The sequence below is a fragment of the Hordeum vulgare genome, chromosome 1H (genome assembly GCF_904849725.1).
Source record: "Hordeum vulgare subsp. vulgare chromosome 1H, MorexV3_pseudomolecules_assembly, whole genome shotgun sequence".
In the NCBI taxonomy this organism is placed as follows: Eukaryota; Viridiplantae; Streptophyta; class Magnoliopsida; order Poales; family Poaceae; genus Hordeum; species Hordeum vulgare.
Window position 1 is genome coordinate 449,498,941 of NC_058518.1, and position 24,324 is coordinate 449,523,264.

Below are 24,324 nucleotides of genomic sequence, written 5' to 3' on the forward strand. Positions count from 1 at the left end.
AACCTTACAGTTCCCGTGTGAGGAAAAACTTGTTGCTGATTACATCTCAACATTTCACTTGGGGTAATCAACTAGGTGCGAGAAATATATATACATCTCTCGTCATCAAAAGGCGAAAGTTATTTTATTATCTCATTAAAAGTTTCAAAAAATTTAAATTCCACTCAATTCCAATCAATCACTCAAGCAAGCAAAACATATAATTGATTATTATAACATTTCATTTTTTGGGATGTTACATGATTCATGTTATGGTTAGAGTTATCTTAATTCTTCTTTCATAGTTGCGAATACATGAGCAATTTATAGTACAGTGTCATAATGTTCGATCGCAACCAAACAAAGAGCAATTTCATAGTTTTTACATGCGCCTCATTATTCATAGAAGTATAGTGGACATAAGATCCTCGTCATTTTTGCCCTGTTAGAACGGATATCGAAGCCTCCATGCTCACTCTTTCGTCGGCTTCTCTTTATCATCCACCTCCTTCTTCACCTTTCCCAACTTGACCGTCAAGCACTTCAAGATCCTAACACGGACAGTTTCTACGATTATTTTTGCATCGTCATCCAACACATTCATGTTCAAGGTCAACATCTTTATATCTTCCGAAACGGTCGCGAGCTCAACTTGCTCATAGTTTTTTTAGGCAGCAGAAGTTGGCCCGAAACTTTAAACCAAACACAGCGTAAATTTACCATCATTACACCAATAATTGCCATAAAAAATATTCCTATTTGATTTACTATGCTTATTATTAAAAATCCGACATTATATTTTTTTTTCTGTTCATGAGTCACAACTATTCCCTTTTTTTCAGACGGAAATCGCAGTTATTGCCGACATACTACTAATGTCGATGTACACGGTCCACATTTACCGCCCAAGTTAATGTGACCGCACCTAAAGAAAAGAAAAAGTTAATGTCACCGCACACAGACGGACCCACCTAACAGCTGGCCCACGCTGCCTTCTATGCGCCTTCCACGAAGAAATCCGGCCCCACCTGCCGGTGACCCTCCAAGCACGTCCCTATATAGACTTCCTCGTGTGCGGCCATCTCGGTCTCTCTCTCTCTCCTCCATTCCTCTCCTCCTCCTCCTGCCACCGATCCCAAACCAGGGAGGAACCCGGCGCGAGGAGGGCAAAGGAAGAGAAGAGGAGACCACCCAGCCGACCGCGCGACCGCACGCACAGGGCAGCAGCCGTCGCGATCCCGGTAACCACCATTCGCCGGATCTCTCCTTCCCCCGTCGCCCCTCCTGTGATCCGATCGGTGGTTTGGTCGCTCGATTCGTCATACTATTTTTCGTTGTTGTGACCGGCTTCACCTGTTTAGTGGTTCGGGTGTGTTCGATCTCATCATCCTGTCGGTGTCCGGTAGATTCGATCCGTTTCTCGAGGGTGCGGCTCGAGGAATCTGCCGCGTTTGACCGGCTTCGGTCGGCCCAGCGTTGTTCTCACGCGGGGTGCTCGGGAATCCCGCGCGAGCCGGTCGCGAATCTGGTCCGGTTTAGCGCTGTTCGTGCGCCGTGGCGTGGATCTGGCGCTGCTGCCCTCAGATCTTGTAGATCTAGTTGGGTGGCTTCAATTCTGGAGTATTTTTTTATTGTTGTTATTATAGAACGAGCCTGTGTCTGTGTTGATCTATGGGTCTGACGCTTCGGCCTTGAATTTGTTTCGTTTGATTTCAGCGCAGGAGCGGACATGGGGCTCACGTTCACTAAGCTGTTCAGTCGGCTCTTCGCCAAGAAGGAGATGAGGATCCTCATGGTCGGTCTCGATGCGGCTGGTAAGACCACCATCCTCTACAAGCTCAAGCTCGGAGAGATCGTCACCACCATCCCCACAATCGGTAAGCCCACGTTCTCGGTCAATTTTCTGTCACAGCATGTTGTTTATCTTGTTGCTAGTTTGTAAATATATATACTCTCGACATGTTTATCTTGTTTGGCAGCTTTAGCCTAGGACCGTGTGCATGTAATGAATGTTCCATAGTAAGCAAGTTAGAGACAAGATGGTCTTGCCTGCCCTAGCAATAACATTAGTGCCTTTGATAATGAAGATAACTTAAGCTGATCTTGAGTTGATTATGTCTCATTTGTGTCATAGGAGTATTTTGGTAGCTTATGTATGTGCTACTTTTTGTAAATGAACATCATGCCCTATGTTATCTGTAAGTACATTGAAACTTTTACATTTGAAAAGCAACAATTCGTTGCCCAAATGAAGCCTAATAAAAAGCAAACCATTCTTGTTTAAGATTGCAAGTTGTCTGCTAATTGTTTTGCATATCACCAAGCTCAGTTTGGTAATTGAGCCTGGGAGTTCAGTCAAGGCAGGATAGAATGTCTGCACCATCATTGTGATCGTATGGATCCCGGTGTGTCAGCTGTCTGCTAATTGTTTTGCATATCACCAAGTTAAGTTTGATAATTGAGCCTGGGAGTTCAGTCAAGGCAGGATAGAGTGTTTGCACCGTCGTTGTGATCATACCGATCTAGACGTGTCAGCACTCTCATAGTGATCACACAGATTCAGACGTGTCAGCACTCTCATAGTGATCACACAGATTCAGGCGTGTCGGCACTCTCATAGTGATCATACACATTCATGTCATTTTCATTGTTACTAATATTGGATGAAAACAATTATGTTTAGTAACCATGAGTCCTAGCAAATGCCGAATCATTCCAAAGTGGCCAACTCATGAGCAGCATAACCTTCTGTCAGAGTTCTGACTGTGTGTTTGGGCTTGGCATGATTGATATTTTTCTATTAACAACAATATGCAGCTCATGGTGTTGATGTGTGTTCAGATGCTTATTTTTTAAATGCTGATTTTACCGAGGATTTTGACTATGTTCATGTTCTAGATCTTTACTTTGCCACTTTGGCATCACCGTCTATAAACCTTGATGAAATCTGAATGTTTTTGAATCTGCAGGGTTTAATGTTGAAACTGTAGAGTACAAGAACATTAGTTTCACCGTTTGGGATGTCGGGGGTCAGGACAAGGTAAGCAAATTTCCTGAAGGCTAATAAGTTTTGTTTGGCCACATATACCTTTAGTTTAGTCATTTATATATCAGTTGCAAGATTGGAATTATTGAAATTATACTGAGGTGCATGCCTTTTTTGAATCGGCGTTAACAGTTGGCACTATAGTTTGGTTAACTTCATCTTCTAATTGGATTTTGGAACATGCCATCGTGCTGTTTTGAATATTTCTATCTTCATGTCATAATCTCTTTTCCTTGTGTGCTTGTCATCTAATATTTTGTGTACTTGCTCAATACAGATCAGGCCCCTGTGGAGGCACTACTTTCAGAACACCCAGGGTCTCATTTTTGTCGTGGACAGCAACGACAGAGAGCGTGTTGTTGAGGCCAGAGATGAGCTCCACCGGATGCTGAATGAGGTATCAACACAGGGCATAAAACAATGTCTACACATAGATCACTATTGAAATTTTTAAGCGGCTTATGTTGTGTAGATTCCATCACTAGGGTGTTGAATACTTATTGGATGTAATCTCTTGTCTGTTGATGATCCTTAGCATAATAACCATAGTAGTAAATGCACTGGTGTCTCTCTGATAATGGAATGCATGTACGAGTATTTTTTACTGTTTTAAGATGCTGCCTTGTGGAAGTTTAGCTCTTATCATCATTTCAGTGACACAATTATTGATGATGGCAATTCTGTATTACTGTTGTAGGATGAGCTGCGTGATGCTGTCCTGCTGGTGTTTGCAAACAAGCAAGATCTTCCTAATGCCATGAATGCTGCTGAAATCACTGACAAGCTTGGCCTGCATTCCCTGCGTCAGCGACACTGGTATGATTTTATGGTGAATGGAAGTTTGCGGATTGTTGCACTAGAGTTTTATGATTTGATCTCCAATAGCAAGGCCTATCTAAAATACTAAGTAGATTTTTCTAAATGGGAAGCAACAAAACATGAGTGAACCACTTAGTGGTGGTACTACTATTGTTACACAAATTAAGAAAGCTTATTTCCAAACCAAGTAAAGTACTCATCTTACACAATCCAACCTATGTTCTATGTCCTTCTCCAATATGACTTGATTTTTCTATATGTGATTTGAACTTGTGCTCTGATAATCATTTCAGGTACATCCAGAGCACATGTGCTACCTCTGGGGAGGGGTTGTATGAGGGGCTTGACTGGCTGTCCAACAACATTGCCAACAAGGTGCGTCGGGCCTTGCTATTTGCCTTATTATTTGATTAATTGATCGAACATACATACTATGGCAGCTAGGTCCATTTGATACCTTACGGACATTTGATGGTTTTGAATTAGTGCAAACACACATGATTCCTCATGCTGCCACCTGGTATATAGAAATAAACAAATATAAGACTGTTTGGATCACTACTCTAGTGATCTAAACGATCACTAGAGTAGTGATCCAAACAGCCTTATATTTGTTTACGGAGGGAGTACTTGGCAGCTTTAGTACTCCCTCCGTCTGAAAATACTTGTCCTAGAAATAGATGTATCTAGACTTATTTAAGTTATAGATACATCCATTTTATACATTTCTAGGACAAGTATTTCCGGACGGAGTAATATATGGAAATGCTGCGTCTGCATTTTCTCTTCTATTATTGCTGTTTAGTTTTACTCAGATTTGGGGATAATGAATCAACTGAGCGCTCTTCCGAGATTTGTGTCTTTCCTCTCTGGGGTCTTACTTGATTGATTTCTGCAACTAACTACCTGTCTGTAATTTGCTGATATAGGCTTGAAGCATCTCGGCAGGGGCTTCTATGGATCTGGATAAGCTGGATATTCGGACTAATGCTGCCTTTACGTATTATAAACTATATAGTCTTGACAGATAATGTGGGTGTTTTGGAAGGATAAAGCTCTTTGTGAAAGAGCTAGCTATCAGATTGTTTTCGTGGGTGTTTAATTGTCTGGTGCTGTTTGTTTTCCCCATCGTGGTCTTTACTATGTCAGCTCTGTACTCGCCACTCCGACAGACATCAGACATTGTAGTATTGACCTGTCTTGGCATAGTTTGTCACTGTGAGGGCTGCCATGTCTCTTCTGAATTGCTATCGCTGGTGTTGATTTCATGTGCAACAGACATTTTCGAAGTCTCTTTAGTCTTTGTTTGGTAGAGGTGGATTTGGGAGGTTTGGGGAGGAGTGTATTTCAGTGGATTTGGTGAATCCCTTCCTTCCACCCTACCAATCCTCATTGCATATCCGTACTTATTTGATACACATGGATTGGTACACAAGGCTTATAAAATTACTATATTATAATTAAAAATGCAATTTTTGCAACTTCAAAAGCCAACAGAAGAATTGTAGTTGCAACAAAGTTAGAACTTGATCACACAAAACAACAAAAGGCTCATATAATCAGTTACAAGTACTCCCTATCTTTTTATATACAGGTGTCAACTTGTCTCCTTGTTTACCGTGTAAATTAACGTGTATTTTTTCTCTCATGCATATCAAACCAATGATCTCACTTTTGCATGTATGCAATGATAATTAATGTTCTCCTTTGCTAGTACTACGAGGCAAACATCATTAATATTGCATCGATTAGTGTTAGTGGCCTTGTATATATGCAAATTGTAATTTTGATAGTAGCCTTGGAGTATCATCAACGATTCAAATGAAAATGGTACATGCGACGGTTCACACATGCCACGGTCTAAATGAAAAAAAATATAAGATGCTTGGTCAGCAAAAGTTAATAGTTCATCACAACATAAACATGTTTGCAGGTGGCATAGTTTAGACCAGACTTATGACGGTCCAAATGAATAACATGACACATGCCACAGTCTAAATGAAAAAAATATAAGATGCTCGGTCAGCAAAAGTTAATGGTTCATCATAACATAAACACATGTTTGATAGGCGAAAGCTCGAAAGCTCTGAGACATGTTTGCAGGTGGCATAGTTTAGAGCAGACTTGTGGCGGCAAAGTGTGATCATCCGTGATTTCGTAAGATCAGGTCCCCATAAAAAGCAGATGAATTAGTACAAGGGTTAGATGTGGGGAAAAATCGAAAAAAGAACCAACAAATAAGTCATCGTCTATCTTCTTTAGAGCGTGACAAATTACACAAGACCAACATGAATGTAGAGTGTGACAAATCACACAAGACCAACATGAATGGATCCGATTTTAAATTTTGCATAATGTATCATGGTATATCTTAGATCTGATCTGAACAACAGACACTTGCATCAAACCTTGTTAGCAGTAAAACATGGGAGAATAACAACGAAACAATTATATCGTACCATGAGAAGCTTCTTGGAATTATCATGGCCTTACAGAAGATAATTTTGGAGGATTGAAAGTTCCAGTCCAGGCATGATCAGAGACACAAAGAGAAATTTTTGCACATAGGTACATCCTGAGCCTTGGGAATTTGAACAAATACAGTTTAGGTATGTCTTTAGTTCGGGGTATTTAAACATAAGATCCGAAGAAATATCATCAATCATATAATCATATTAACACATTTGTATATCTTACATCATATAGTTAGCAGTAGCTAAAACATTTTTCTGTCTCGACTCAATATAATTAGCAGCAGTACATGAGGTTCATCATTTAACCGTACTTAAGGCAGAGTACAGTGTCATTCAGATTAGCATGTTTTCTGAGACCCAGCACTCTAGCAGCAGTATCAAAATCATGGCAGAAACAAATTAAATAAGCAGGGTTGGCATGGAAATAACACTGAGTTTATTCCTACCCACGCCTGGTTGCCACAAGTAGGAATATAATCTGCTAGTATGAATTAATCAGGATATGTAGACTCAGATTATCCTGAATATGTAGACTCAGGATAATACGAGGAAGCCGATAACATTATTCAACAATCATCACAATATGTAGACTCAGATTACGCTTGTTTGTTTTCTCGCGCACATCTTAGGAGAAATAATCAAATAATTAGACCAGGCTGTTGAGCGAACCACAATGGTTAAACAGAGTTTCATTGATGCCCTTTTCCCTCTACAATCAGTGCTCAGACAAGCCGGTTGTACACTAAGTTCTTGACAGGAGATTAAGAGCTGATGACCCACTGTTCGAATCATAGCTGAATATTTTGTAATTGGCAATACAAAAGATATGATCGTTTCGCAACTGGGTTGATGAAGACCCTTTCCGGAGCATAAATATTTTCCCCTTTTTGATGATTTATGCGGGAATCAAACTATAAAATTCCTGCTTCTGAAGATGGCCATTGCAACAATAAACCCACAAAACGTTTGATCATTTATTTTTATTCTGCACTACAGTTGCACGCATCTATGATTTACTACATATACTCCTTATTGAGATGAATGGGTGAGTAGTCATCACTTTTCCTGCTACTCTACTACTGAGCCTGGTGCCTATGCAACCCGGCAGACGTGATGGCCAGCATCTGAGACCTTTACGACCGCAACAGCTTTCTTCGGCGGGCAGTTGGCCAGCGCCATGTCAGACCCAGAGGAGTCTGATGAACTCGAACAACACTGACAGCAGGAAAGTGAGTGCAACCAGCTTGATTTCAGAGGAGATTTCATAGGGTTCTAATACACGCAGAGGCACCTAAGCCGTCCAGGAACACGGGCGGCGCATAAGGGGGAAACCCTAGACAAGTTATGCTCCAAAGCGAGGTGGAATCCATGGCTTTATAGCCTTACAAAGGTAAAGTAAAACTGTAAGAAAAGAGAGGCAAGTGCTCCAGCAGCCAGCGTAGCAAGCACAGCGACACGCGCTTAGGGGGACCATTGGATCGGAGATCAACGCCTTCGGGGGTATTCGGCTTGAGCGAAGGTGTACGGGCGTCTCCAGGGCGTTGGATCGACGATGGATGGCTGTGGTCGCTTGGTGCCTTAATTGAAATTTGAACTTCCCTCTTCTTCGTGGCTGCTTGCGAGCAGAGTACATTCATCATCTCGTCATCACTTGTTACCCTTGGGTACTTGGCAACCCTAGAGATTGTTCTTCATGGATGTTTTGGCATCCTAAAAGCTTGGTGGTGCCTCAGAGCTCAATCATTATGGTGCAAAGCTCCGAGCAAAACTTCGGGGTCTCCAATAAGTTGTGAAGATTGCCCCGATCATTTATGGTCACCTCGAAGCCATATGCCATTATGGTGAAGCTTCGCGGTGTTGTTGGGAGCCTCTAATTAAGTTGTGGAGATTGTCCCAACCTTGTTTGTACGAGTTCGGTGACCGCCCTCAAGGGTCTCTTAGTGAAATCACGGCATCTTGCATTGTGCAAGGGCGTGGGGAAATTACGATGGCCTTAGTGGCATCTTGGAGAGCATTGTGCCTCCACACCGCTTCAAACAGGATTAGCATCCGCAAGGGTGTAAACTTCGGGATACATCATCGTCTCCACGTGCCTCGGTTATCTCCTACCAGAATCCTTTACTTACACACTTTACTTTGTGATAGTCATATTGTTTCTTGTCATATATCTTGCTATCACTTAGTTAGTTATCTTGCTTAGCATAAGTTGTTGGTGCACATAGGTGAGCCTAGTTGTTTTAGGTTTTGTGCTCAACAAATTAAACGTCAGTTTTCTTCCGCATTTGTTCAAGCCTAAACCGTGATTATTTTAAAGCACCTAGTCACCCCCCTGTAGGCGACATGCACGTCCTTTCACATGGAACTTTACGTCTCGACATCATATTTCCATCTCCTCATGGTCTAAATGAATCTTTCTCTACATCTAGAGAATGAACAACCATGGAAATTATGGATGGATAAGACTTGTCCACAATCAATTTCTCAAAATGTAATATGGATATAGACAACATGGTGTCCGTAATGAATGAGTGAAGGTGCTGAAGGTTTTACCTAAGTTCTTCATCTCAAATTCTGCCATTATGATGATCACATGCTTAACATGTACGGGTAATCATCAGTGTAGGAGTAATCCTTGTGTATAAGGAACGCACTATATGTCGGTTGTACCAAATGTACCGACGACAATAAGTCATATGGTGACTTACAGATTTTTATACAATGCATGCTGCGTTTTGCATTTTGATTGAGAAGCGAGATTTCAATGGGAACCATCTATATCTGAATCTAGTGATTGATACTTTTGAACTGCGTTGGGTTCTCCGTGAAGACGAATGGGTTATCGCAGCATAATGCGGGTAAATATTTCCCTTGATTAAGAAACCAAGGTTTATCGAACCAATAAGAATATCAATCCTCAACCTTCTTCAGCGGCTGCACACAAAAGAGCAAACAACTTGCACCCAACGTGGGCAAGAGGGTTGTTAATCCCTTTGACATCGTTATTTGCAAGCGAATGAGGTGTGTAGATAATTGTAGGTAGTTGTGACTTGCAAAATAAAATAATAGACAAACAATAACAACAAGAAAATTATAAGTTTTCTGACTATATAAGTGAATAGACCCAGGGGCCATAGTGTTCTCTAATTGCATCTCTCATAAAAGCAACATATGGTGGGTAAACAAATTACTTTTGGGTGATACCTCAATTTTGCATCATGTTTTGCTATTTTTATTTATAGTGTTTTATGCATTATACCATTTTATGTACTAATTCTAATGACCTTTCTCTCATAATATGCAAGGTTTACATCAAGAGGAAGAATGCCGGCGGATGGAATTCTGGACCTGAAAAAGCTACGTCAAAGATACCTATACTGCTCATCTCCAAATGGGCTGAAACTCCACGGAGATTTTTTATGAAATAAATAAAAATACTGGAAGAAAGAAGTACCAGAGGGGGGCTGCCAGTTGACCACTAGGTACGAGGGCGCGCCAGCCCCCCTTGGTGCAGCCTGGTGGATAGTGGGCCACCCAGCCCACTTCTGGCGACCATCTTGTGGTATATATTCGTGTTTGACCTGAAAAATATAAGGAGAGGACATTCGGGACGGAGCGCCACCGTCTCGAGGCGGAACTTGGGCAGGAGTACTTTTGTCCTTCGTCGGAGCATTTCTGCCAAAATAAAGGCCATCGCCATCACCAACATCCTGCTCATCTTGGGGAGGCCAATCTTCATCAACATCTTCAACAACACCATCTCCTCTCAAAACCCTAGTTCATCTCTTGTGCCCAATCTTGTACCGAAACCTCAGATTGGTACCTCGGGGGTGACTAGTAGTGTAGATTACATCTTGTAGTTGATGCTTTGTGGTTTATTTGGTGAAAGATCATATGTTTAGATCCAATATGCTATTTAATACCTCTTTGATCATGAGCACGTTTATCACTTATGAGTAATTACTTTTGTTCTTGAGGCAGGGCCGGCGGGCAATATCCGAGGCCCTGTTCCAAACTCTAAAATGGGCCATACTTTAACTAGAAAAAACTACATAAATAAAGGTGAAGTATTCACGTTAACCTGAATATTACTAGACCCGATGTTATCACAACTTGTTTCGACCTCAACATTATTTTCGTCTTTGCCTAGCCATCTTTGGAGCTAGGATCATTGTCAATGTTATTATCATGTGCATGATCTTGATCATGTGATTGCTTATGGGAGGACACTTGTGGTTTCTTTTATAGAGAATTATCCATATCTCTTTTCTCAGACTAAGTTAAATTCTCGATTTTTGTTTCTTCAAGCTTTTGATGATCAAAATCATATTTTCTATATGAAGACATGACATGGATCTTGCAATATATGAGAAGAATAACTATATCCGACATTTTACTAAAAGTAAGTAGCATGCAGAAAATCGGAACTCACAGACAAGGCCTCACGGGATCACCAGTTATGGACGCGACAACACTAAAGAACTTGGAGATCAGGGGATGGCTTGAACTTTCCTTGCCTTAAGATCCTGCCTGCCGGCTACCGTTTCTCATTGAGATCTGATGCAAGTAATCAAGGCAAACTGAAGAACAGATGAGACTTAGAAAGGACCCGCAAAAAAAAGACCATAAAAAAGACCAACAAAGGATATTCTTGCCTCGACACCTTGTCTGGACCTCCTGAGACGATAAAGACAGAAGCAAGGGGCCCTAACCTGCCGGTTGCGGCACCCATGGCCACCAGACGAAAAGATCAAGATTTTCGTTGGCACGTCGCTTCGGTGGCTCTGCTGTTTGCTCGTTTCGATCGATCGCTAGATGCGTCCCAGTCGATCAGGCTACTTCAGGCGCACACCAGATGCTACACAACAGCAGCCCAATTGGAAGTATTAAGTTCAGAAGAGGCTCATCAAATTTTTGTAAGTAGTACTACGTGCAAAATCTGGGGCCCCAAAAAGCTGGGGGCCCTCTGCGCTCGCACAGGCTGCACCCCCTTGTGCTCGAGACTGTCTTGAGACCACGGGAGAAGTCATGTTGCAAGTAGTCAAGTCATGTGAAATTGATATTTGTTCGATATTTTAATGATATGAATATTGTGATTCCCTTAGTGGTGTTAAGTGAACGTTAACTATATAACACTTCACCATCTTTGGGCCTAAGATAATGCATTATGGAGTAGTTATTAGATGATGGGTTACGAGAGTGAGAGAAACTTAAATCTCAGTTTATGCGCTATTCCGTAAAAAGCTGATTTGGATCCACAACATGAAGTTGGGGCGGGTGAGTCGGACAGTGATGCCACCGGCGAGTGACGACATGGAGAGAGCGGGCTTTGCCAGAGCGAAGGCACCGGCGGTTTGGGAGACGAGGGTGCCGCAGGTGCCTGTCACGGGGAAGTCGTGGAGAAGATGGATCAAGCTCTGACGAGTGATGACCAGGTCAAAAGAGATGTTTTGCCGTGTCTTCCCTCTTGGGCATTGCATGCAACATATAGTTAACATTACATATTTACAGCAAGGGCAATCTCAATGAGATCAGTCTAAATGATCCTAGAATCCCTAGAATCTCTATACAATCAGGTTATGATACACAAGAGATCACATACTGGATATTGGAGATATTTACCTCAACATAAACTTCCTCCATTTTTCACCATATCCATGTTAGCCTTCGCATGCGTTATATAATGGGGTGATCCGCGGTACCAACGTACGTCAATCCATCCTAAGACCGCGGACGTTCTATTCTCCCCGTTACTAACAAGCAGCCAACAAAGAACCAGCCATGTCCACGGCCAACGTCCTACTGGTGCCCTACCCGTGCCAGGGCCACATCAACCCCATGCTGCAGTTCGCCAAGAGGCTTGCGTCCAAGGGTGTGCCCGTCACCCTCGTCGTCACCCGCTTCATCGCCAGAACGGCCCGGTTCGACGCCGGCCCGGTGCGCGTCGCGTCCATCTCCGACGGCCACGACGACGGCGGGCTCCCATCGGCGGGGAGCGTCGACGAGTACGTGGAGAAGCTGGAGTCCACGGGCTCGGCGTCCCTGGCCGCGCTCATCGCGGCGGCCGGCGACGGCCCTGCGCCCTTCACGCACGTGGTGTACGACTCGTTCGTGCACTGGGCAGGGCGCACGGCGCGGGAGCTGGGCGGCCTGCCGGCCGTCCCGTTCTCCACCCAGTCGTGTGCGGCGAGCGCTGTGTACCACTACGTCAACTCCGGGCTGCTGGACGCGCCGCCGGCGGGGGAAGTTGGCGCCAGGAGCGACCCTTTCGCGGGGCTGCCGGGGCTGGAGAGGTGGGAGTTCCCGTCCTTCATGTTCCACGACGGGCCGTACCCGGCGCTTACCGCGCCCGCCCTCGCCCAGTTCGCCGATCGGGGCGCCGGTGACTGGGTTCTGGTCAACTCGTTTGATGAGCTGGAGTACGAGGTAAAGATCGATCGGAGGCATGTTTTTCTTCCAGGTCTTGATGTTTTTATCCAACATATCCGGTACTCCTTTTGTTTCTTTTTTTGAATCCGATGTATATAGACGTTTTAATGCGTTTGTTCACTTGTTTTAGTATGTACATAGACTGTATTAATAACTAACCCAAAACATCTTATAATTACTTCCTTCCTTTGTAACTAGAAAGCTTTAGTGTGTAGATACATCTGTATCCAAACAAATTTATTATAAGACGGGTAATACTATTCTACTCAATTAGCTGTTGTACTCTCATTTGATCTTTTTAGTCTGTATATATTAGATTTGTTCGAAATTAAAATATCTCTACTTTGATCGAACTTATAGAAATATCTATTGACATTCACAATGCCAAATCAATATTATTAGATTCATTAGAATTGTAGTTTCATGAAATCTATATTTGATATTGTAGATGTTGATATTTTTTAATATATATTTGATCAAACTTTGTAAAGTTTGACTGGATACAAATCTAATATTGCATCTTAGTGCCAATTAAGTTGTGCTGCCACTTTTTTTTTAGTACAAATACTATGGATAGATACTCCCTCTGTCTATGGAACGGGATGGGTAGCTCTTAGACATCTTTGATAGGTTTGAATCGGGTCACATTAGTTGTGCCTTCCTATTCATTCGCTGTTTCTTTTCTCAGGTCCTGGATGGGCTCAAGTGCCACTTCAAGGTCCGAGCCATCGGGCCGTGCGTTCCTGTGCCGGACACCGACGATTCCGGCGACGCCGACCGCTTTAACTACGGCGCCAACCTGCTCGACCCGGAGGACACCTGCATCAAGTGGCTGGACGCCAAGTCCCCGCGCTCCGTCGTCTACGTATCCTTCGGCAGCGACGCGTACCTCGGCGCCGCCCAGATGGAGGAGCTAGCCCGCGGCCTGCTCGCCATCGGCAAGCCGTTTCTGTGGGTCGTCAGGGCCAGCGAGGAGGCGGAGCTCCCGCGCCACCTCCTGGACGCCGCGACGGCATCGGGCGGCGCGCTACTCGTACGCTGGAGCCCGCAGCTGGACGTCCTGGCGCACCGCGCCGTGGGCTGCTTCGTCACGCACTGCGGGTGGAACTCCACGCTGGAGGCGCTCGGCTTCGGGGTGCCGATGGTGGCGCTGCCTCTGTGGACCGACCAGCCGATCAACGCCCGGCTCGTCGAGGAGGCGTGGGGCGTCGGCGTGCGCGCGCGCCGCAACGCGTCCGAGGGGGTGTTCCCACGCGGCGAGATTGAGCAGTGCGTGCGCGCAATCATGGAAGACGAGGACTGCAGGGCAGCGTCCGCCCGCGCGGCGGCTCGGCGGCTAAGCGACGAGGCGCGGGCGGTGCTCGCGCCTGGCGGCGCCTCAGACAAGAAACTGGGAGAGTTCTTGGAGTACGCGTGCGCCGTCATGGACAATGGCGTCACCGAACCTTCCCCGTTCGAGGCGGCGCGTCGGTGGAGCGAGGCTGCGCGCGCCGCGGTCGCGGTTGGCGGCAGCTCCGACCAGAATCTGGACGAGTTCGTGGATTTTCTGCGGGCTAGCGCCGGGGAGAAGTAAAGAAAGGCTCACTGGAACTCAGAGTGGGTAGCTAGAGGATATGGCCGTGGATCTGCATTACTTGGTCGTGGACTGGTTTTGCTGGAGCTTTTGCATGGAGTCCTTGCTTCTCGACTCGGCTTGTTAGGCTTCTGTGCTGAGGTTATCTTTCTAGGGTTGTGTCTTTTGATATTGTTCATCCAGTCTCGTCTCATCTCACATCTGTGATCTGTCGCATGAGTCCTGTTGTCAGTCTCAGTGATGTGGGTTGTAGCTTGCAGTTTGTGTCGTTTGTGTCGCTATCATCTGTTGTGTCGTGGTTTTAAGCTCCACCATGTCGAGTTGTAAACTACTACCTCCGATTCATAAAAAGTATCACCGTTTTGAACTTAAAACCCAGTTCGAAACTACTCCCTTCATTTTAAATATAAGTCTGTTTTAAAATTTCACCGGTGTATATTTAGGAACATAAGAAGTATAATAATTAGAGTATCTTCAACAGACGTGCAACCGCACTGCATGCTAAAATAAGAATACAATGTCGAAATAACAATTTTTTACGGGTCGCATCCACTGCAAAAAGTTGCGCGTGCGTCGTTTCAGTAGACGTGCTAAACCTTCAGCGCGCGCGAGCAACAGACGCTTGCAACATGTTCATTTTGACAACATGTTCATGTGCGCATCGGTTGCCGGCGCAACAAGCGAGCCCGTCGGCGATTCGGTCACCGCCACATTTGTCGCAACAAGTTTCTTCAGCGGCCGCCTAGAGGAGTTGTTCGCCGCTTTGTGCTTCTTTCCGGACACCTTGCCCGCCTTCATCACCGCTGCATTTGGGAGCTTCAAGAGGGGGACACATGACTTCACGGCGAGCGCCGGTGCGACGCCATCCGCCGAGGTTGTCCATGGCGTCATGAAAAGGCCGCGAGCGAGACCGGTGGTTGGAGGAGAACCGGTAGAGGCGAAGCCAAAGCTTCCTGAGTTAGGGTTTGCACCGACGGCGGCGACGACGACGGAAGGGTCGCGGACGTAGAAACGGATGAGGGGGATGTCGGCGCAGCCGTCCATCGGGCGAATTTTCTGGCGACGGCGCATGGCGAGGCGAAGGCACGGCGGCCGGAGAGGATGGCAGTGCGGCGCGGGCGCACGAAATGAGCGGCGCGAATGTCGTTTTGCCCGCGCGCTGAACCATTTATGCCGCCCGTGCGTTTTTTACGCCTTCGCTGAAGCACCCGAAACGTGTGCGCGCGCGTAAAATATACAATTTATTCGGCACGGCGCTAATATCGCACGTCTGTTGAAGATGCCCTGTGGCACCCCGGCTAAGAGGAAACCGAAACGCCCTGTATTCCAGCCCAGGAACAAGTCTCCTGGAATACGACACCGTTGGCTTAGAACAAATCAGCTCTTTATTACTATGGAAAAGGTTACAAGGGTACTTGGATTACATCGCCATAGCGATACTACACCTGCCTACGGTAAATTCTATCCTAGCAGCGGAACAACGACGGTTGTGATGAACTCCACTCTGCAGGGACTCTGGCTGGAACTCGTATCCTAGCTCGCAACTCGGGATCCTCGACAAGCAAGCAATCATGGCATGACTTGCAAACTAGCATTACATGTCAGGTGAGTACTTTGAATGTACTCGCAAGCTCACAACAAACATCAGCATTAGGGCAAGACAACATCATAGCAATCAAGGTTAGCTAAAGATTTATCATCACCGAAGGAATAGTTGAAATTAACTATACCAGGCTACTCTCACCGTACTGTGGTGACCAACTCGTGACCTCACCAAGAACCTTCAGCAAATATCCTCAAGACAGACACCAAGACTTGTCACCGGCATGATGCCCGAGTGCTACCATACTCAGACAAGTTCTTCCATCATTATTAACACTAATATGGTTGACCACCTACTGAGGTCTGGACGGGCTGTCCAATACCGTGGACGCGGCTATTCAAATAGATTTGACACTCTGCAGAGCTTGCACACTTTACCCACATCATGAAGCACTGACCTCGTGATCCCATTCGGGTGGACCAGTGTTGCTCCAACAAAACTTGTCTGACCGGTGACTCTCCCATCGTACCACCGGCATTCATCCTCCGTCGGAGTCCTGCCCTGGGTGGCCCCTGTGCCCTCATGACACCTGCCACCGTCGTGGCCAAACTAAACTATGCCAAACGGGGACATGCCCAAAGAACTCAACTGGGCTCACAAGATTATCACCGTCCACCGGGCCAGGGTAGCGCGTGCGCATAACCTTCCCTCTTTGGTGGTACCGATAAAAGAACACGCGATCAGACCAAGTCAAGGCCGTCCCATACCGGCAAATGTGGTTGCACGGTTAAGCCCGGACAGGTGACTCTAGATCAATCTCTAAGTATCTTATCCCCGAATAATATTTTTGTCATAGCTAACACTCCGATATCATAGTAATCCACTAACCAATAAGCTCAAGCCAGTGCTATCGATTCATATCCACAAACTGCCGGATGAAACCTGAAATAATCATAGACAGTAATCTCAACATCATGGCATCATCTAGTGGGTAAAATACTAGTTACTAACGATCCCGTACTCAACATAGTAGTCACCTACTCCAGAATTTATATAAACATTGCATAATCTCATAATTATACTTGCGATTAAAGTAATTGGTTAAACTACAATATTGCAATGCAGTTATGCAAATGAGAGTTGTGGCTTGCCTGGGTTGAGGGATCCACCGGGAAGAAGTGCGAGAAGCTCGCGGAAGGAATCACCGGAAACAGTTCTCTCTCGGAGGAGGGGCTATTTACGGCAAGGGCAAACTGGTCATTTCCGCTGTGTGAACACATAGTGAAAATGGTACCAACTTGACGGGCTCGACGAGACGAAGATGTGGGCCTTGGAATCACCTCGATCGGAGCTATGGATTAAAAGATATGAGGGTTTCTCTGCCAGGGACCTATGTGTAAAAAATATATTCAGAGAGGGGTCCTTGATAGCACGACCGGTCGCGCACTATATTAGAATACGTTTCCGAGTAGGGAAAACGTATTACAGTGCGGGCACGTCCACTTATCCGAGCTGGCGGGTCTTCTCTCTCCGATAGGTAGGGTCGGGGCCCACCTGTCTGGTCCCTCTCTCTCTCTCCTCTCGCCTCCTTCTTCCTCCTCCCCCATCTATCCCGACAGAGAGCAGCAGAGGCGACGGCCTCGCCGGTGCCGGTGACGGGAGACCACGTCGGTCTTGGGCGTCGATGGGGATGGATGCGCCGATCCACCTCGCGATCGTGGCTGGTCGAGGCGGAGGCGGGGGTGCCCTCAGACGGCCGGACGGCGATGGGACAGATGGCTACGGCGGCGAGATCGAGCTCGAGCTCCAGGGCATCGAGAAGAGGAGAAAAGAGGCGGAGAAGCTCCTTCAGACTCCGGGGGCTTGTTAGGTGGGGAAAGAAGGAGGGGAGAATGCCGACCATGCTCAAATTTGAGCAGAGGAGTGCGGCGGTCATGGTGGCAATTGGAGGCGAGGAGGCATTCCGGCGAGGTAGAGAGGAGTCGGGGAGTCTTGGGGAACATTGCATGGGAAACAAAAAAATTCCTATGCACACGAAGACCTATCATGGTGATGTCCATCTATGAGAGGAGATTAGATCTATGTACCCTTGTAGGTCGCTAATCGGGAAGCGTTAAGAAACGCGGTTGATGTAGTGGTACAACTTCGCGATTCAAATCACCGTCGTCCCACGATCCGTCCCACTATCTGTTCCGATCTAGCGCCGAACGGACGGCATCTCCGCGTTCAGCACACGTATAGCTTGATGACGATATCGGCCTTCTTGATCCAGCAAGAGTGACTAAGAAGTAGATGAGTTCTCCGGCAGCGTGACGGCGCTCCAGTGGTGGTGATGATCTAGTCCTGCACAGCTCCGCCCGAGCTCCGCAGAAATCCGATCTAGAGGTAAAACTACGTGGTATAGGTTAGAGTTGCACGTGGCAAAGTTGTGTCTCAAAAACCCTAAAACCACCAGTATATATAGGAGGAGGGGAGGGGCTAGCCTTGGGTCTCAAGGACCCCAAGGGTGCACCGACCGAAGGGCGAGGAGGACTCCTTCTCCAATTCGGTTTGGGGAAGGAGGAGTCCTCCTCTTCCTTCCCACCTCCCTCTTTCCTTTTTTACTTTCCTTTGTTTTTTTTCACTTGTGGCGCCATATCCCTCTTGGGCTGGCTCCAAAAGACCACTAAGGGCTGGTGCGCCACCCTAGGGTTACTAGGCTCACTCCCGGGTGGGTGGGCCCCTCCCGGTGAACACCCGGAACCCATTCGTCACTCTCGGTACACTCCCGGAAATGACCGAAACTTTCCGGTGACCAAATGAAACCATCCTATATGTCAATATTTATTTCCGGACCATTCCGAAAACCCTCGTGACGTCCGTGATCTCATCCTAGACTCCGAACAACATTCAGTAACCACACATATAACTCAACTATACTAAAACATCATCGAACCTTAAGTGTGCAGACCCTTAGGGTTCGAGGACTATGTAGACATGACCCGGGACACTCCTCGGTCAATATCCAATAGCGGGACCTGGATGCCCATATTGGATCCTACATATTCTCCGAAGATCTTATTGGTTGAACCTCAGTGTCAAGGATTCATATAATCCCGTATGTCATTCCCTTTGTCCTTCGGTATGTTACTTGACCAAGATTCGATGGTCGGTATCCGCATACCTATTTCAATCTCAATACCAACAAGTCTCTTTACTCATTCCGTAATACAAGATCCTGTGACTTACACTTAGTCACATTGCTTGTAAGGCTTGTGTGTTATGTTGTATTACCGAGTGGGCCCCGAGATACCTCTCCGTCACACGGAGTGACAAATCCCAGTCTTGATCCATACTAACTCAACGGACACCTTTGGAGATACGTGTAGTGCACCTTTATAGTCACCCTATTACGTTGTGACATTTGACACACACAAGGTATTCCTCCGGTGCCAGTGAGTTATATGATCTCATGGTCATAGGAATAAATACTTGACACGCAGAAAACAATAGCAACAAAATGACACGATCACATGCTACGTTCATACTTTGGGTCTAGTCCATCACATGATTCTCCTAATGATGTGATCCAGTTATCAAGTGACAACACTTGCATATAGTCAGAAAACCTTGACCATCCTTGATCAACTGGCTAGCCAACTAGAGGCTTGCTAGGGACATTGTTTTGTCTATGTATCCACACATGTATCTATGTTTTCATTCAATAAAATTATAGCATGGATAATAAAAAATTATCTTGAAACAGGAAATATAATAATAACTATTTTATCATTGCCTCTAGGGCATATTTCCAACAGTCTCCCACTTGCACTAGAGTCAATAATCTAGTCCTCACATCGCCATGCGATTTACATCGTAATAAATCTAACACCCATACAGTTCTGGTGTTGATCATGTTTTTCCCGTGGAAGAGGTTTAGTCAGCGGATCTGCTACATTCAGATCCGTCTACACTTTGCAAATATTTACGTCCTCTCCTTCGACGTAGTCGCAGATGAGGTTGAAGCGTCGTTTGATGTGCTTGGTCTTCTTGTGAAACCTTGGTTCCTTTGCCAAAGCAATGGCACCAGTGTTGTCACATAACAGAGTTGTTGGATTTAGTCCGCTCGGCACAACTCCAAGATCCGTCATGAACTGCTTCATCGAGACACCCTCCTTAGCTGCCTCCGAGGCAGCCATGTACTTCGCTTCAAATGTAGAATCTGCTACGACGCTTTGCTTGGAACCGCACCAGCTTACCGCACCCACATTAAGAATAAATATGTATCCGGTTTGAGACTTAGAGTCATCCGGATCAGTGTCAAAACTTGCGTCGACGTAACCCTTTACGACGAGCTCTTCGTCACCTCCATAAACGAGAAAAATTTCCTTAGTCCTTTTCAGGTACTTCAGAATATTCTTGATCGCCTTCCAGTGATCCACTCCTGGATTACTTTGAAACCTTCCTGTCATACTTATGGCCAAGCTGATGTCCGGTCTAGTTCACAACATTGCATACAAGATAGAACCTATGGCTGAAGCATTGGGGACGGAACCCGTTTGTTCTCTATCTTCCGCAGTTGCTGGGCACTGAGTCTTACTCAATTTTATACCTTGTAACATTGGCAAGAACCCCTTCTTGGACTATTCCATTTTGAACTTCTTCAAAACTTTATCAAGGTATGTGCTTTGTGAAAGTCCTATCATGCGTCTCGATCTATCCCTATAGATCTTAATGCCTAGAACGTAAGCAGCTTCTCCTAGGTCCTTCATAGAGAAACTTTTATTCAAGTAATCCTTTACGCTCTCCAAAAACTCCACGTTGTTTCCAATCAGCAATATGTCATCCACATATAATATTAGAAACGCCACAGGGCTCCCACTCACTTTCTTGTAAATACAAGATTCTCCAACCACTTGTACAAACCCAAATGCTTTGATCACCTCATCAAAGCGCTTATTGCAACTCCGAGATGCTTGCACCAGTCCATAAATGGATCGCTGGAGCTCGCATACTTTCTTAGCATTCATTGGATTGACAAAACCTTCGGGTTGCATCATATACAACTCTTCCTTAAGAAAACCGTTGAGGAACGCTGTTTTGACATCCATCTGCCAGATTTCATAATCGAAAAGTGCAGCTATTGCTAACATGATTCGGACGGACTTAAGCATCGCTACCTGTGAGAACGTTTCATTGTAGTCAACTCCTTGAACTTGTGAAAAACCCTTTGCCACAAGTCGAGCTTTATAAACGATCACATTACCGTCCGCATCCGTCTTCTTCTTAAAGATCCATTTGTTCTGAATAGCCTTGCGGCCTTTAGGTAATACTTCCAAAGTCCACACTTTTCTTTCGTACATAGATCCTATCTCGGACTTAATGGCCTCCAGCCATTTGTTGGAATCCGGGCCCACCATTGCTTCTTCATAATTCGCAGGTTCATTGTTGTCCAACAACATGATTGATAAGACAGGATTACCGTACCACTCAGGAGTAGTACGTGATCTCGTCGACCTACGAGGTCCGATAGGAACTTGATCCAAAGTTTCATGATCATGATCATCAACTTCCTCCTCAACCGGTGTCGCTTCGACAGGGGTTTCCCCTTGCCCTGCGCCACCATCTAGAGGGATTAGAGGTTCGACAACCTCATCAAGTTCTATCTTCCTCCCACTCAATTCTTTCGAGAGAAACTGCTTCTCAAGAAAAGCTTCGTTCTTAGCAACAAACACTTTGCCCTCGGATTTGAGATAGAAGGTGTACCCAACTGTCTCCTTTGGGTAACCTATGAAGACGCACATTTCCGCTTTGGGTTCTAGCTTTTCAGGCTAAAGCTTTTTGACATAAGCATCACATCCCCAAACTTTAAGAAACGACAACTTTGGTCTTTTGCCATACCACAGCTCGTATGGTGTCGCCTCAACAGATTTTGATGGTGCCCTATTTAAATTGAATGCAACGGTCTCTAATGCATAACCCCAAAACGATAAGGGCAAATCGGTAAGAGACATCATAGATCGCACCATCTCTAACAAAGTATAATCACGATGTTCGGACACACCATTACGCTTTGGTGTTCCAGGCGGTGTCAACTGTGAAACAATTCCACATTGTCTTAAGTGAGCACCAAACTCGAAACTCAGATATTCACCCCCACGATCAGAACGTAGGAACTTGATCTTCTTGTTATGATGATTTTCCACTTCACTCTGAAATTGCTTGAACTTCTCAAATGTTCCAGACTTGTGCTTCATCAAGTAGATATATCCATACCAACTCAAATCGTCAGTGAAGGTGAGAAAATAACGATATCCGCCGCGCGCCTCCACACTCATCGGACCACACACATCGGTATGTATGATTTCCAACAAGTCATTTGCACGCTCCATTGTTTCGGAGAACGGAGTCTTAGTCATCTTGCCCATGAGGCATTGTTCGCACGTGTCAAGTGATTCAAAATCAAGTGACTCCAAAAGCCCATCGGAATGGAGTTTCTTCATGCGCTTTACACCAATATGACCTAAGCGGCAGTGCCACAAAAACATGGTGCTATCATTGTTAACTCTACATCTTTTGGTCTCAATGTTATGTATATGTGTATCATGGCTATCAAGATTCAATATGAACAATCCTCTCACATTGGGTGCATGACCATAAAATATATTACTCATAGAAATAGAACAACCATTATTCTCTGACTTAAACGAGTAACCCACTCGCAATAGACAAGATCCAGATATAATGTTCATGCTTAACGCAGGCACTAAATAACAATTATTTAAGTTCATAACTAATCTTGATGGTAACTGAAGTGAGACTGTGCCGATGGCGATTGCATCAACCTTGGAACCATTTCCCATGCGCATCGTCACTTCATCCTTCGCCAGCCTTCGTTTATTCCGCAGTTCCCACTTCGAGTTGCAAATATGAGCAACAGAACCGGTATCGAATACCCAGGCACTACTACGAGAGTTGGTTAAGTATACATCAATAACATGTATATCAAATATACATGATTTTCCTTGGCCGCCTTCTTATCAGCCAAATACTTGGGGCAGTTGTGCTTCCAGTGACCCAGTCCCTTGCAATAATAACACTCTGTTTCAGGCTTAGGTCCATCCTTGGGTTTCTTCGTTGAATTGGCAACAGGCTTGCCGCTCTTCTTGGAGTTACCCTTCTTTCCTTTGCCGTTTCTCTTGAAACCAGTGGTCTTATTGACCATCAACACTTGATGCTCTTTCCGGAGTTCTGACTCTGCGACTTTCAGCATCGCGAATAACTCGCCGGGTGACTTGTTCATCCCTTGCATGTTATAGTTCAACACAAAGCTCTTATAGCTAGGTGGCAGTGATTGAAGAATTCTATCAGTGATAGCCTCTTGCGGGAGTTCAATACCCAGCTCAGCTAGACGGTTTGAGTACCCAGACATTTTGAGCACATGTTCACTGACACACGAATTCTCCTCCACCTTGCAAGCATAGAATTTATCAGAGGTCTCATACCTCTCGATCCGGGCGTTCTTTTGAAAGATAAACTTCAACTCCTGGAACATCTCATATGCTCCATGACGCTCAAAGCGACGTTGAAGTCCCGACTCTAAGCCATAGAAGACTGCACATTGAACTACCGAGTAGTCCTCCTTACGTGTTAACAAGGCGTTCAAAACATCTTGGATAGACATAGTGGGTGGTTCATCTCCTAGCGCAGCATTAAGGACATAATCCTTCTTCCCAGCTTGCAGGAGCAGCTTTAGATTACGAGCCGAGTCTACAAAGTTGCTTCCATCATCTTTCAACTTAGCTTTCTCTAGGAACGCATTAAAATTCAGGGTTGCTACTGCGTGAGCCATTGATCTAGAACACAAATATTGCAAAGTGGACTTAGACTATGTTTAAGATAGTTAGAGTTTTACTAATCAAATTACTGTTAACTCCCACTCAAAAAGTACATCTCTCTAGTCATTTGAGTGGTACATGATCCAAATTCACTAACTCAAGTCCAATCATCACGTGAGTTGAGAATAGTTTCAGTGGTAAGCATCTCTATGCTAATCATATCAACTATACGATTCATGTTCAACCTTTCGGTCTCATGTGTTCCGAGGCCATGTCTGCACATGCTAGGCTCGTCAAGTCTAACCCGAGTGTTCCGCGTGTGCAACTGTTTTGCACCCATTGTATGTGAACATTGAGTCTATCACACCCGATCATCACGTGGTGTCTCGAAACGACGAACTATCGCAACGGTGCACAGTCGGGGAGAACACAATTTAATCTTGAAATTTTAGTGAGAGATCACCTTATAATGCTACCGTCGTTCTAAGCAAAATAAGGTGTATAAAAGGATTAACATCACATGCAATTCATAAGTGACATGATATGGCCATCATCTTGTGCTTCTTGATCTCCATCACCTAAGCACCGGCATGATCTTCTTGTTACCGGCGCCACACCATGATCTCCATCATCGTGCCGCCACCGAG

General features: G+C 45.3%; 2 protein-coding genes across 2 annotated transcripts; both read left to right on the plus strand.

The window, feature by feature from the left end:
• Positions 1 to 1,070: 1,070 nt before the first annotated feature.
• Positions 1,071 to 5,133, plus strand: LOC123444310 (ADP-ribosylation factor 2). Its single transcript, XM_045120997.1, has 7 exons — positions 1,071 to 1,220; positions 1,696 to 1,856; positions 2,949 to 3,019; positions 3,303 to 3,422; positions 3,723 to 3,841; positions 4,138 to 4,219; positions 4,774 to 5,133. The coding sequence occupies exons 2-7, from the start codon at positions 1,709 to 1,711 to the stop codon at positions 4,777 to 4,779; spliced, it is 546 nt and encodes a 181-aa protein (XP_044976932.1). The 5' UTR covers positions 1,071 to 1,220; positions 1,696 to 1,708; the 3' UTR covers positions 4,780 to 5,133.
• A 6,933-nt stretch (positions 5,134 to 12,066) lies between these two features.
• LOC123444299 (indole-3-acetate beta-glucosyltransferase-like) lies at positions 12,067 to 14,457 on the plus strand. Its single transcript, XM_045120985.1, has 3 exons — positions 12,067 to 12,741; positions 13,433 to 14,101; positions 14,204 to 14,457. Exons 1-3 carry the CDS (start codon positions 12,097 to 12,099, stop codon positions 14,315 to 14,317), a joined length of 1,428 nt encoding a protein of 475 aa, XP_044976920.1. The 5' UTR covers positions 12,067 to 12,096; the 3' UTR covers positions 14,318 to 14,457.
• Positions 14,458 to 24,324: the final 9,867 nt, after the last annotated feature.

Excerpts from the sequence above, each read along its gene's own strand:
- LOC123444310 (XM_045120997.1), top strand. The coding sequence starts at position 1,709 with ATGGGGCTCACGTTCACTAAGCTGTTCAGTCGGCTCTTCGCCAAGAAG. Across the intron at positions 1,857-2,948 it reads CACCACCATCCCCACAATCG|GGTTTAATGTTGAAACTGTA; the intron begins GTAAGCCCACGT and ends TTGAATCTGCAG. Across the intron at positions 3,423-3,722 it reads TCCACCGGATGCTGAATGAG|GATGAGCTGCGTGATGCTGT; the intron begins GTATCAACACAG and ends TTACTGTTGTAG.
- LOC123444299 (XM_045120985.1), top strand. The coding sequence starts at position 12,097 with ATGTCCACGGCCAACGTCCTACTGGTGCCCTACCCGTGCCAGGGCCAC. Across the intron at positions 12,742-13,432 it reads TTGATGAGCTGGAGTACGAG|GTCCTGGATGGGCTCAAGTG; the intron begins GTAAAGATCGAT and ends TTCTTTTCTCAG. Across the intron at positions 14,102-14,203 it reads TAAGCGACGAGGCGCGGGCG|GCGGCGCGTCGGTGGAGCGA; the intron begins GTGCTCGCGCCT and ends TCCCCGTTCGAG.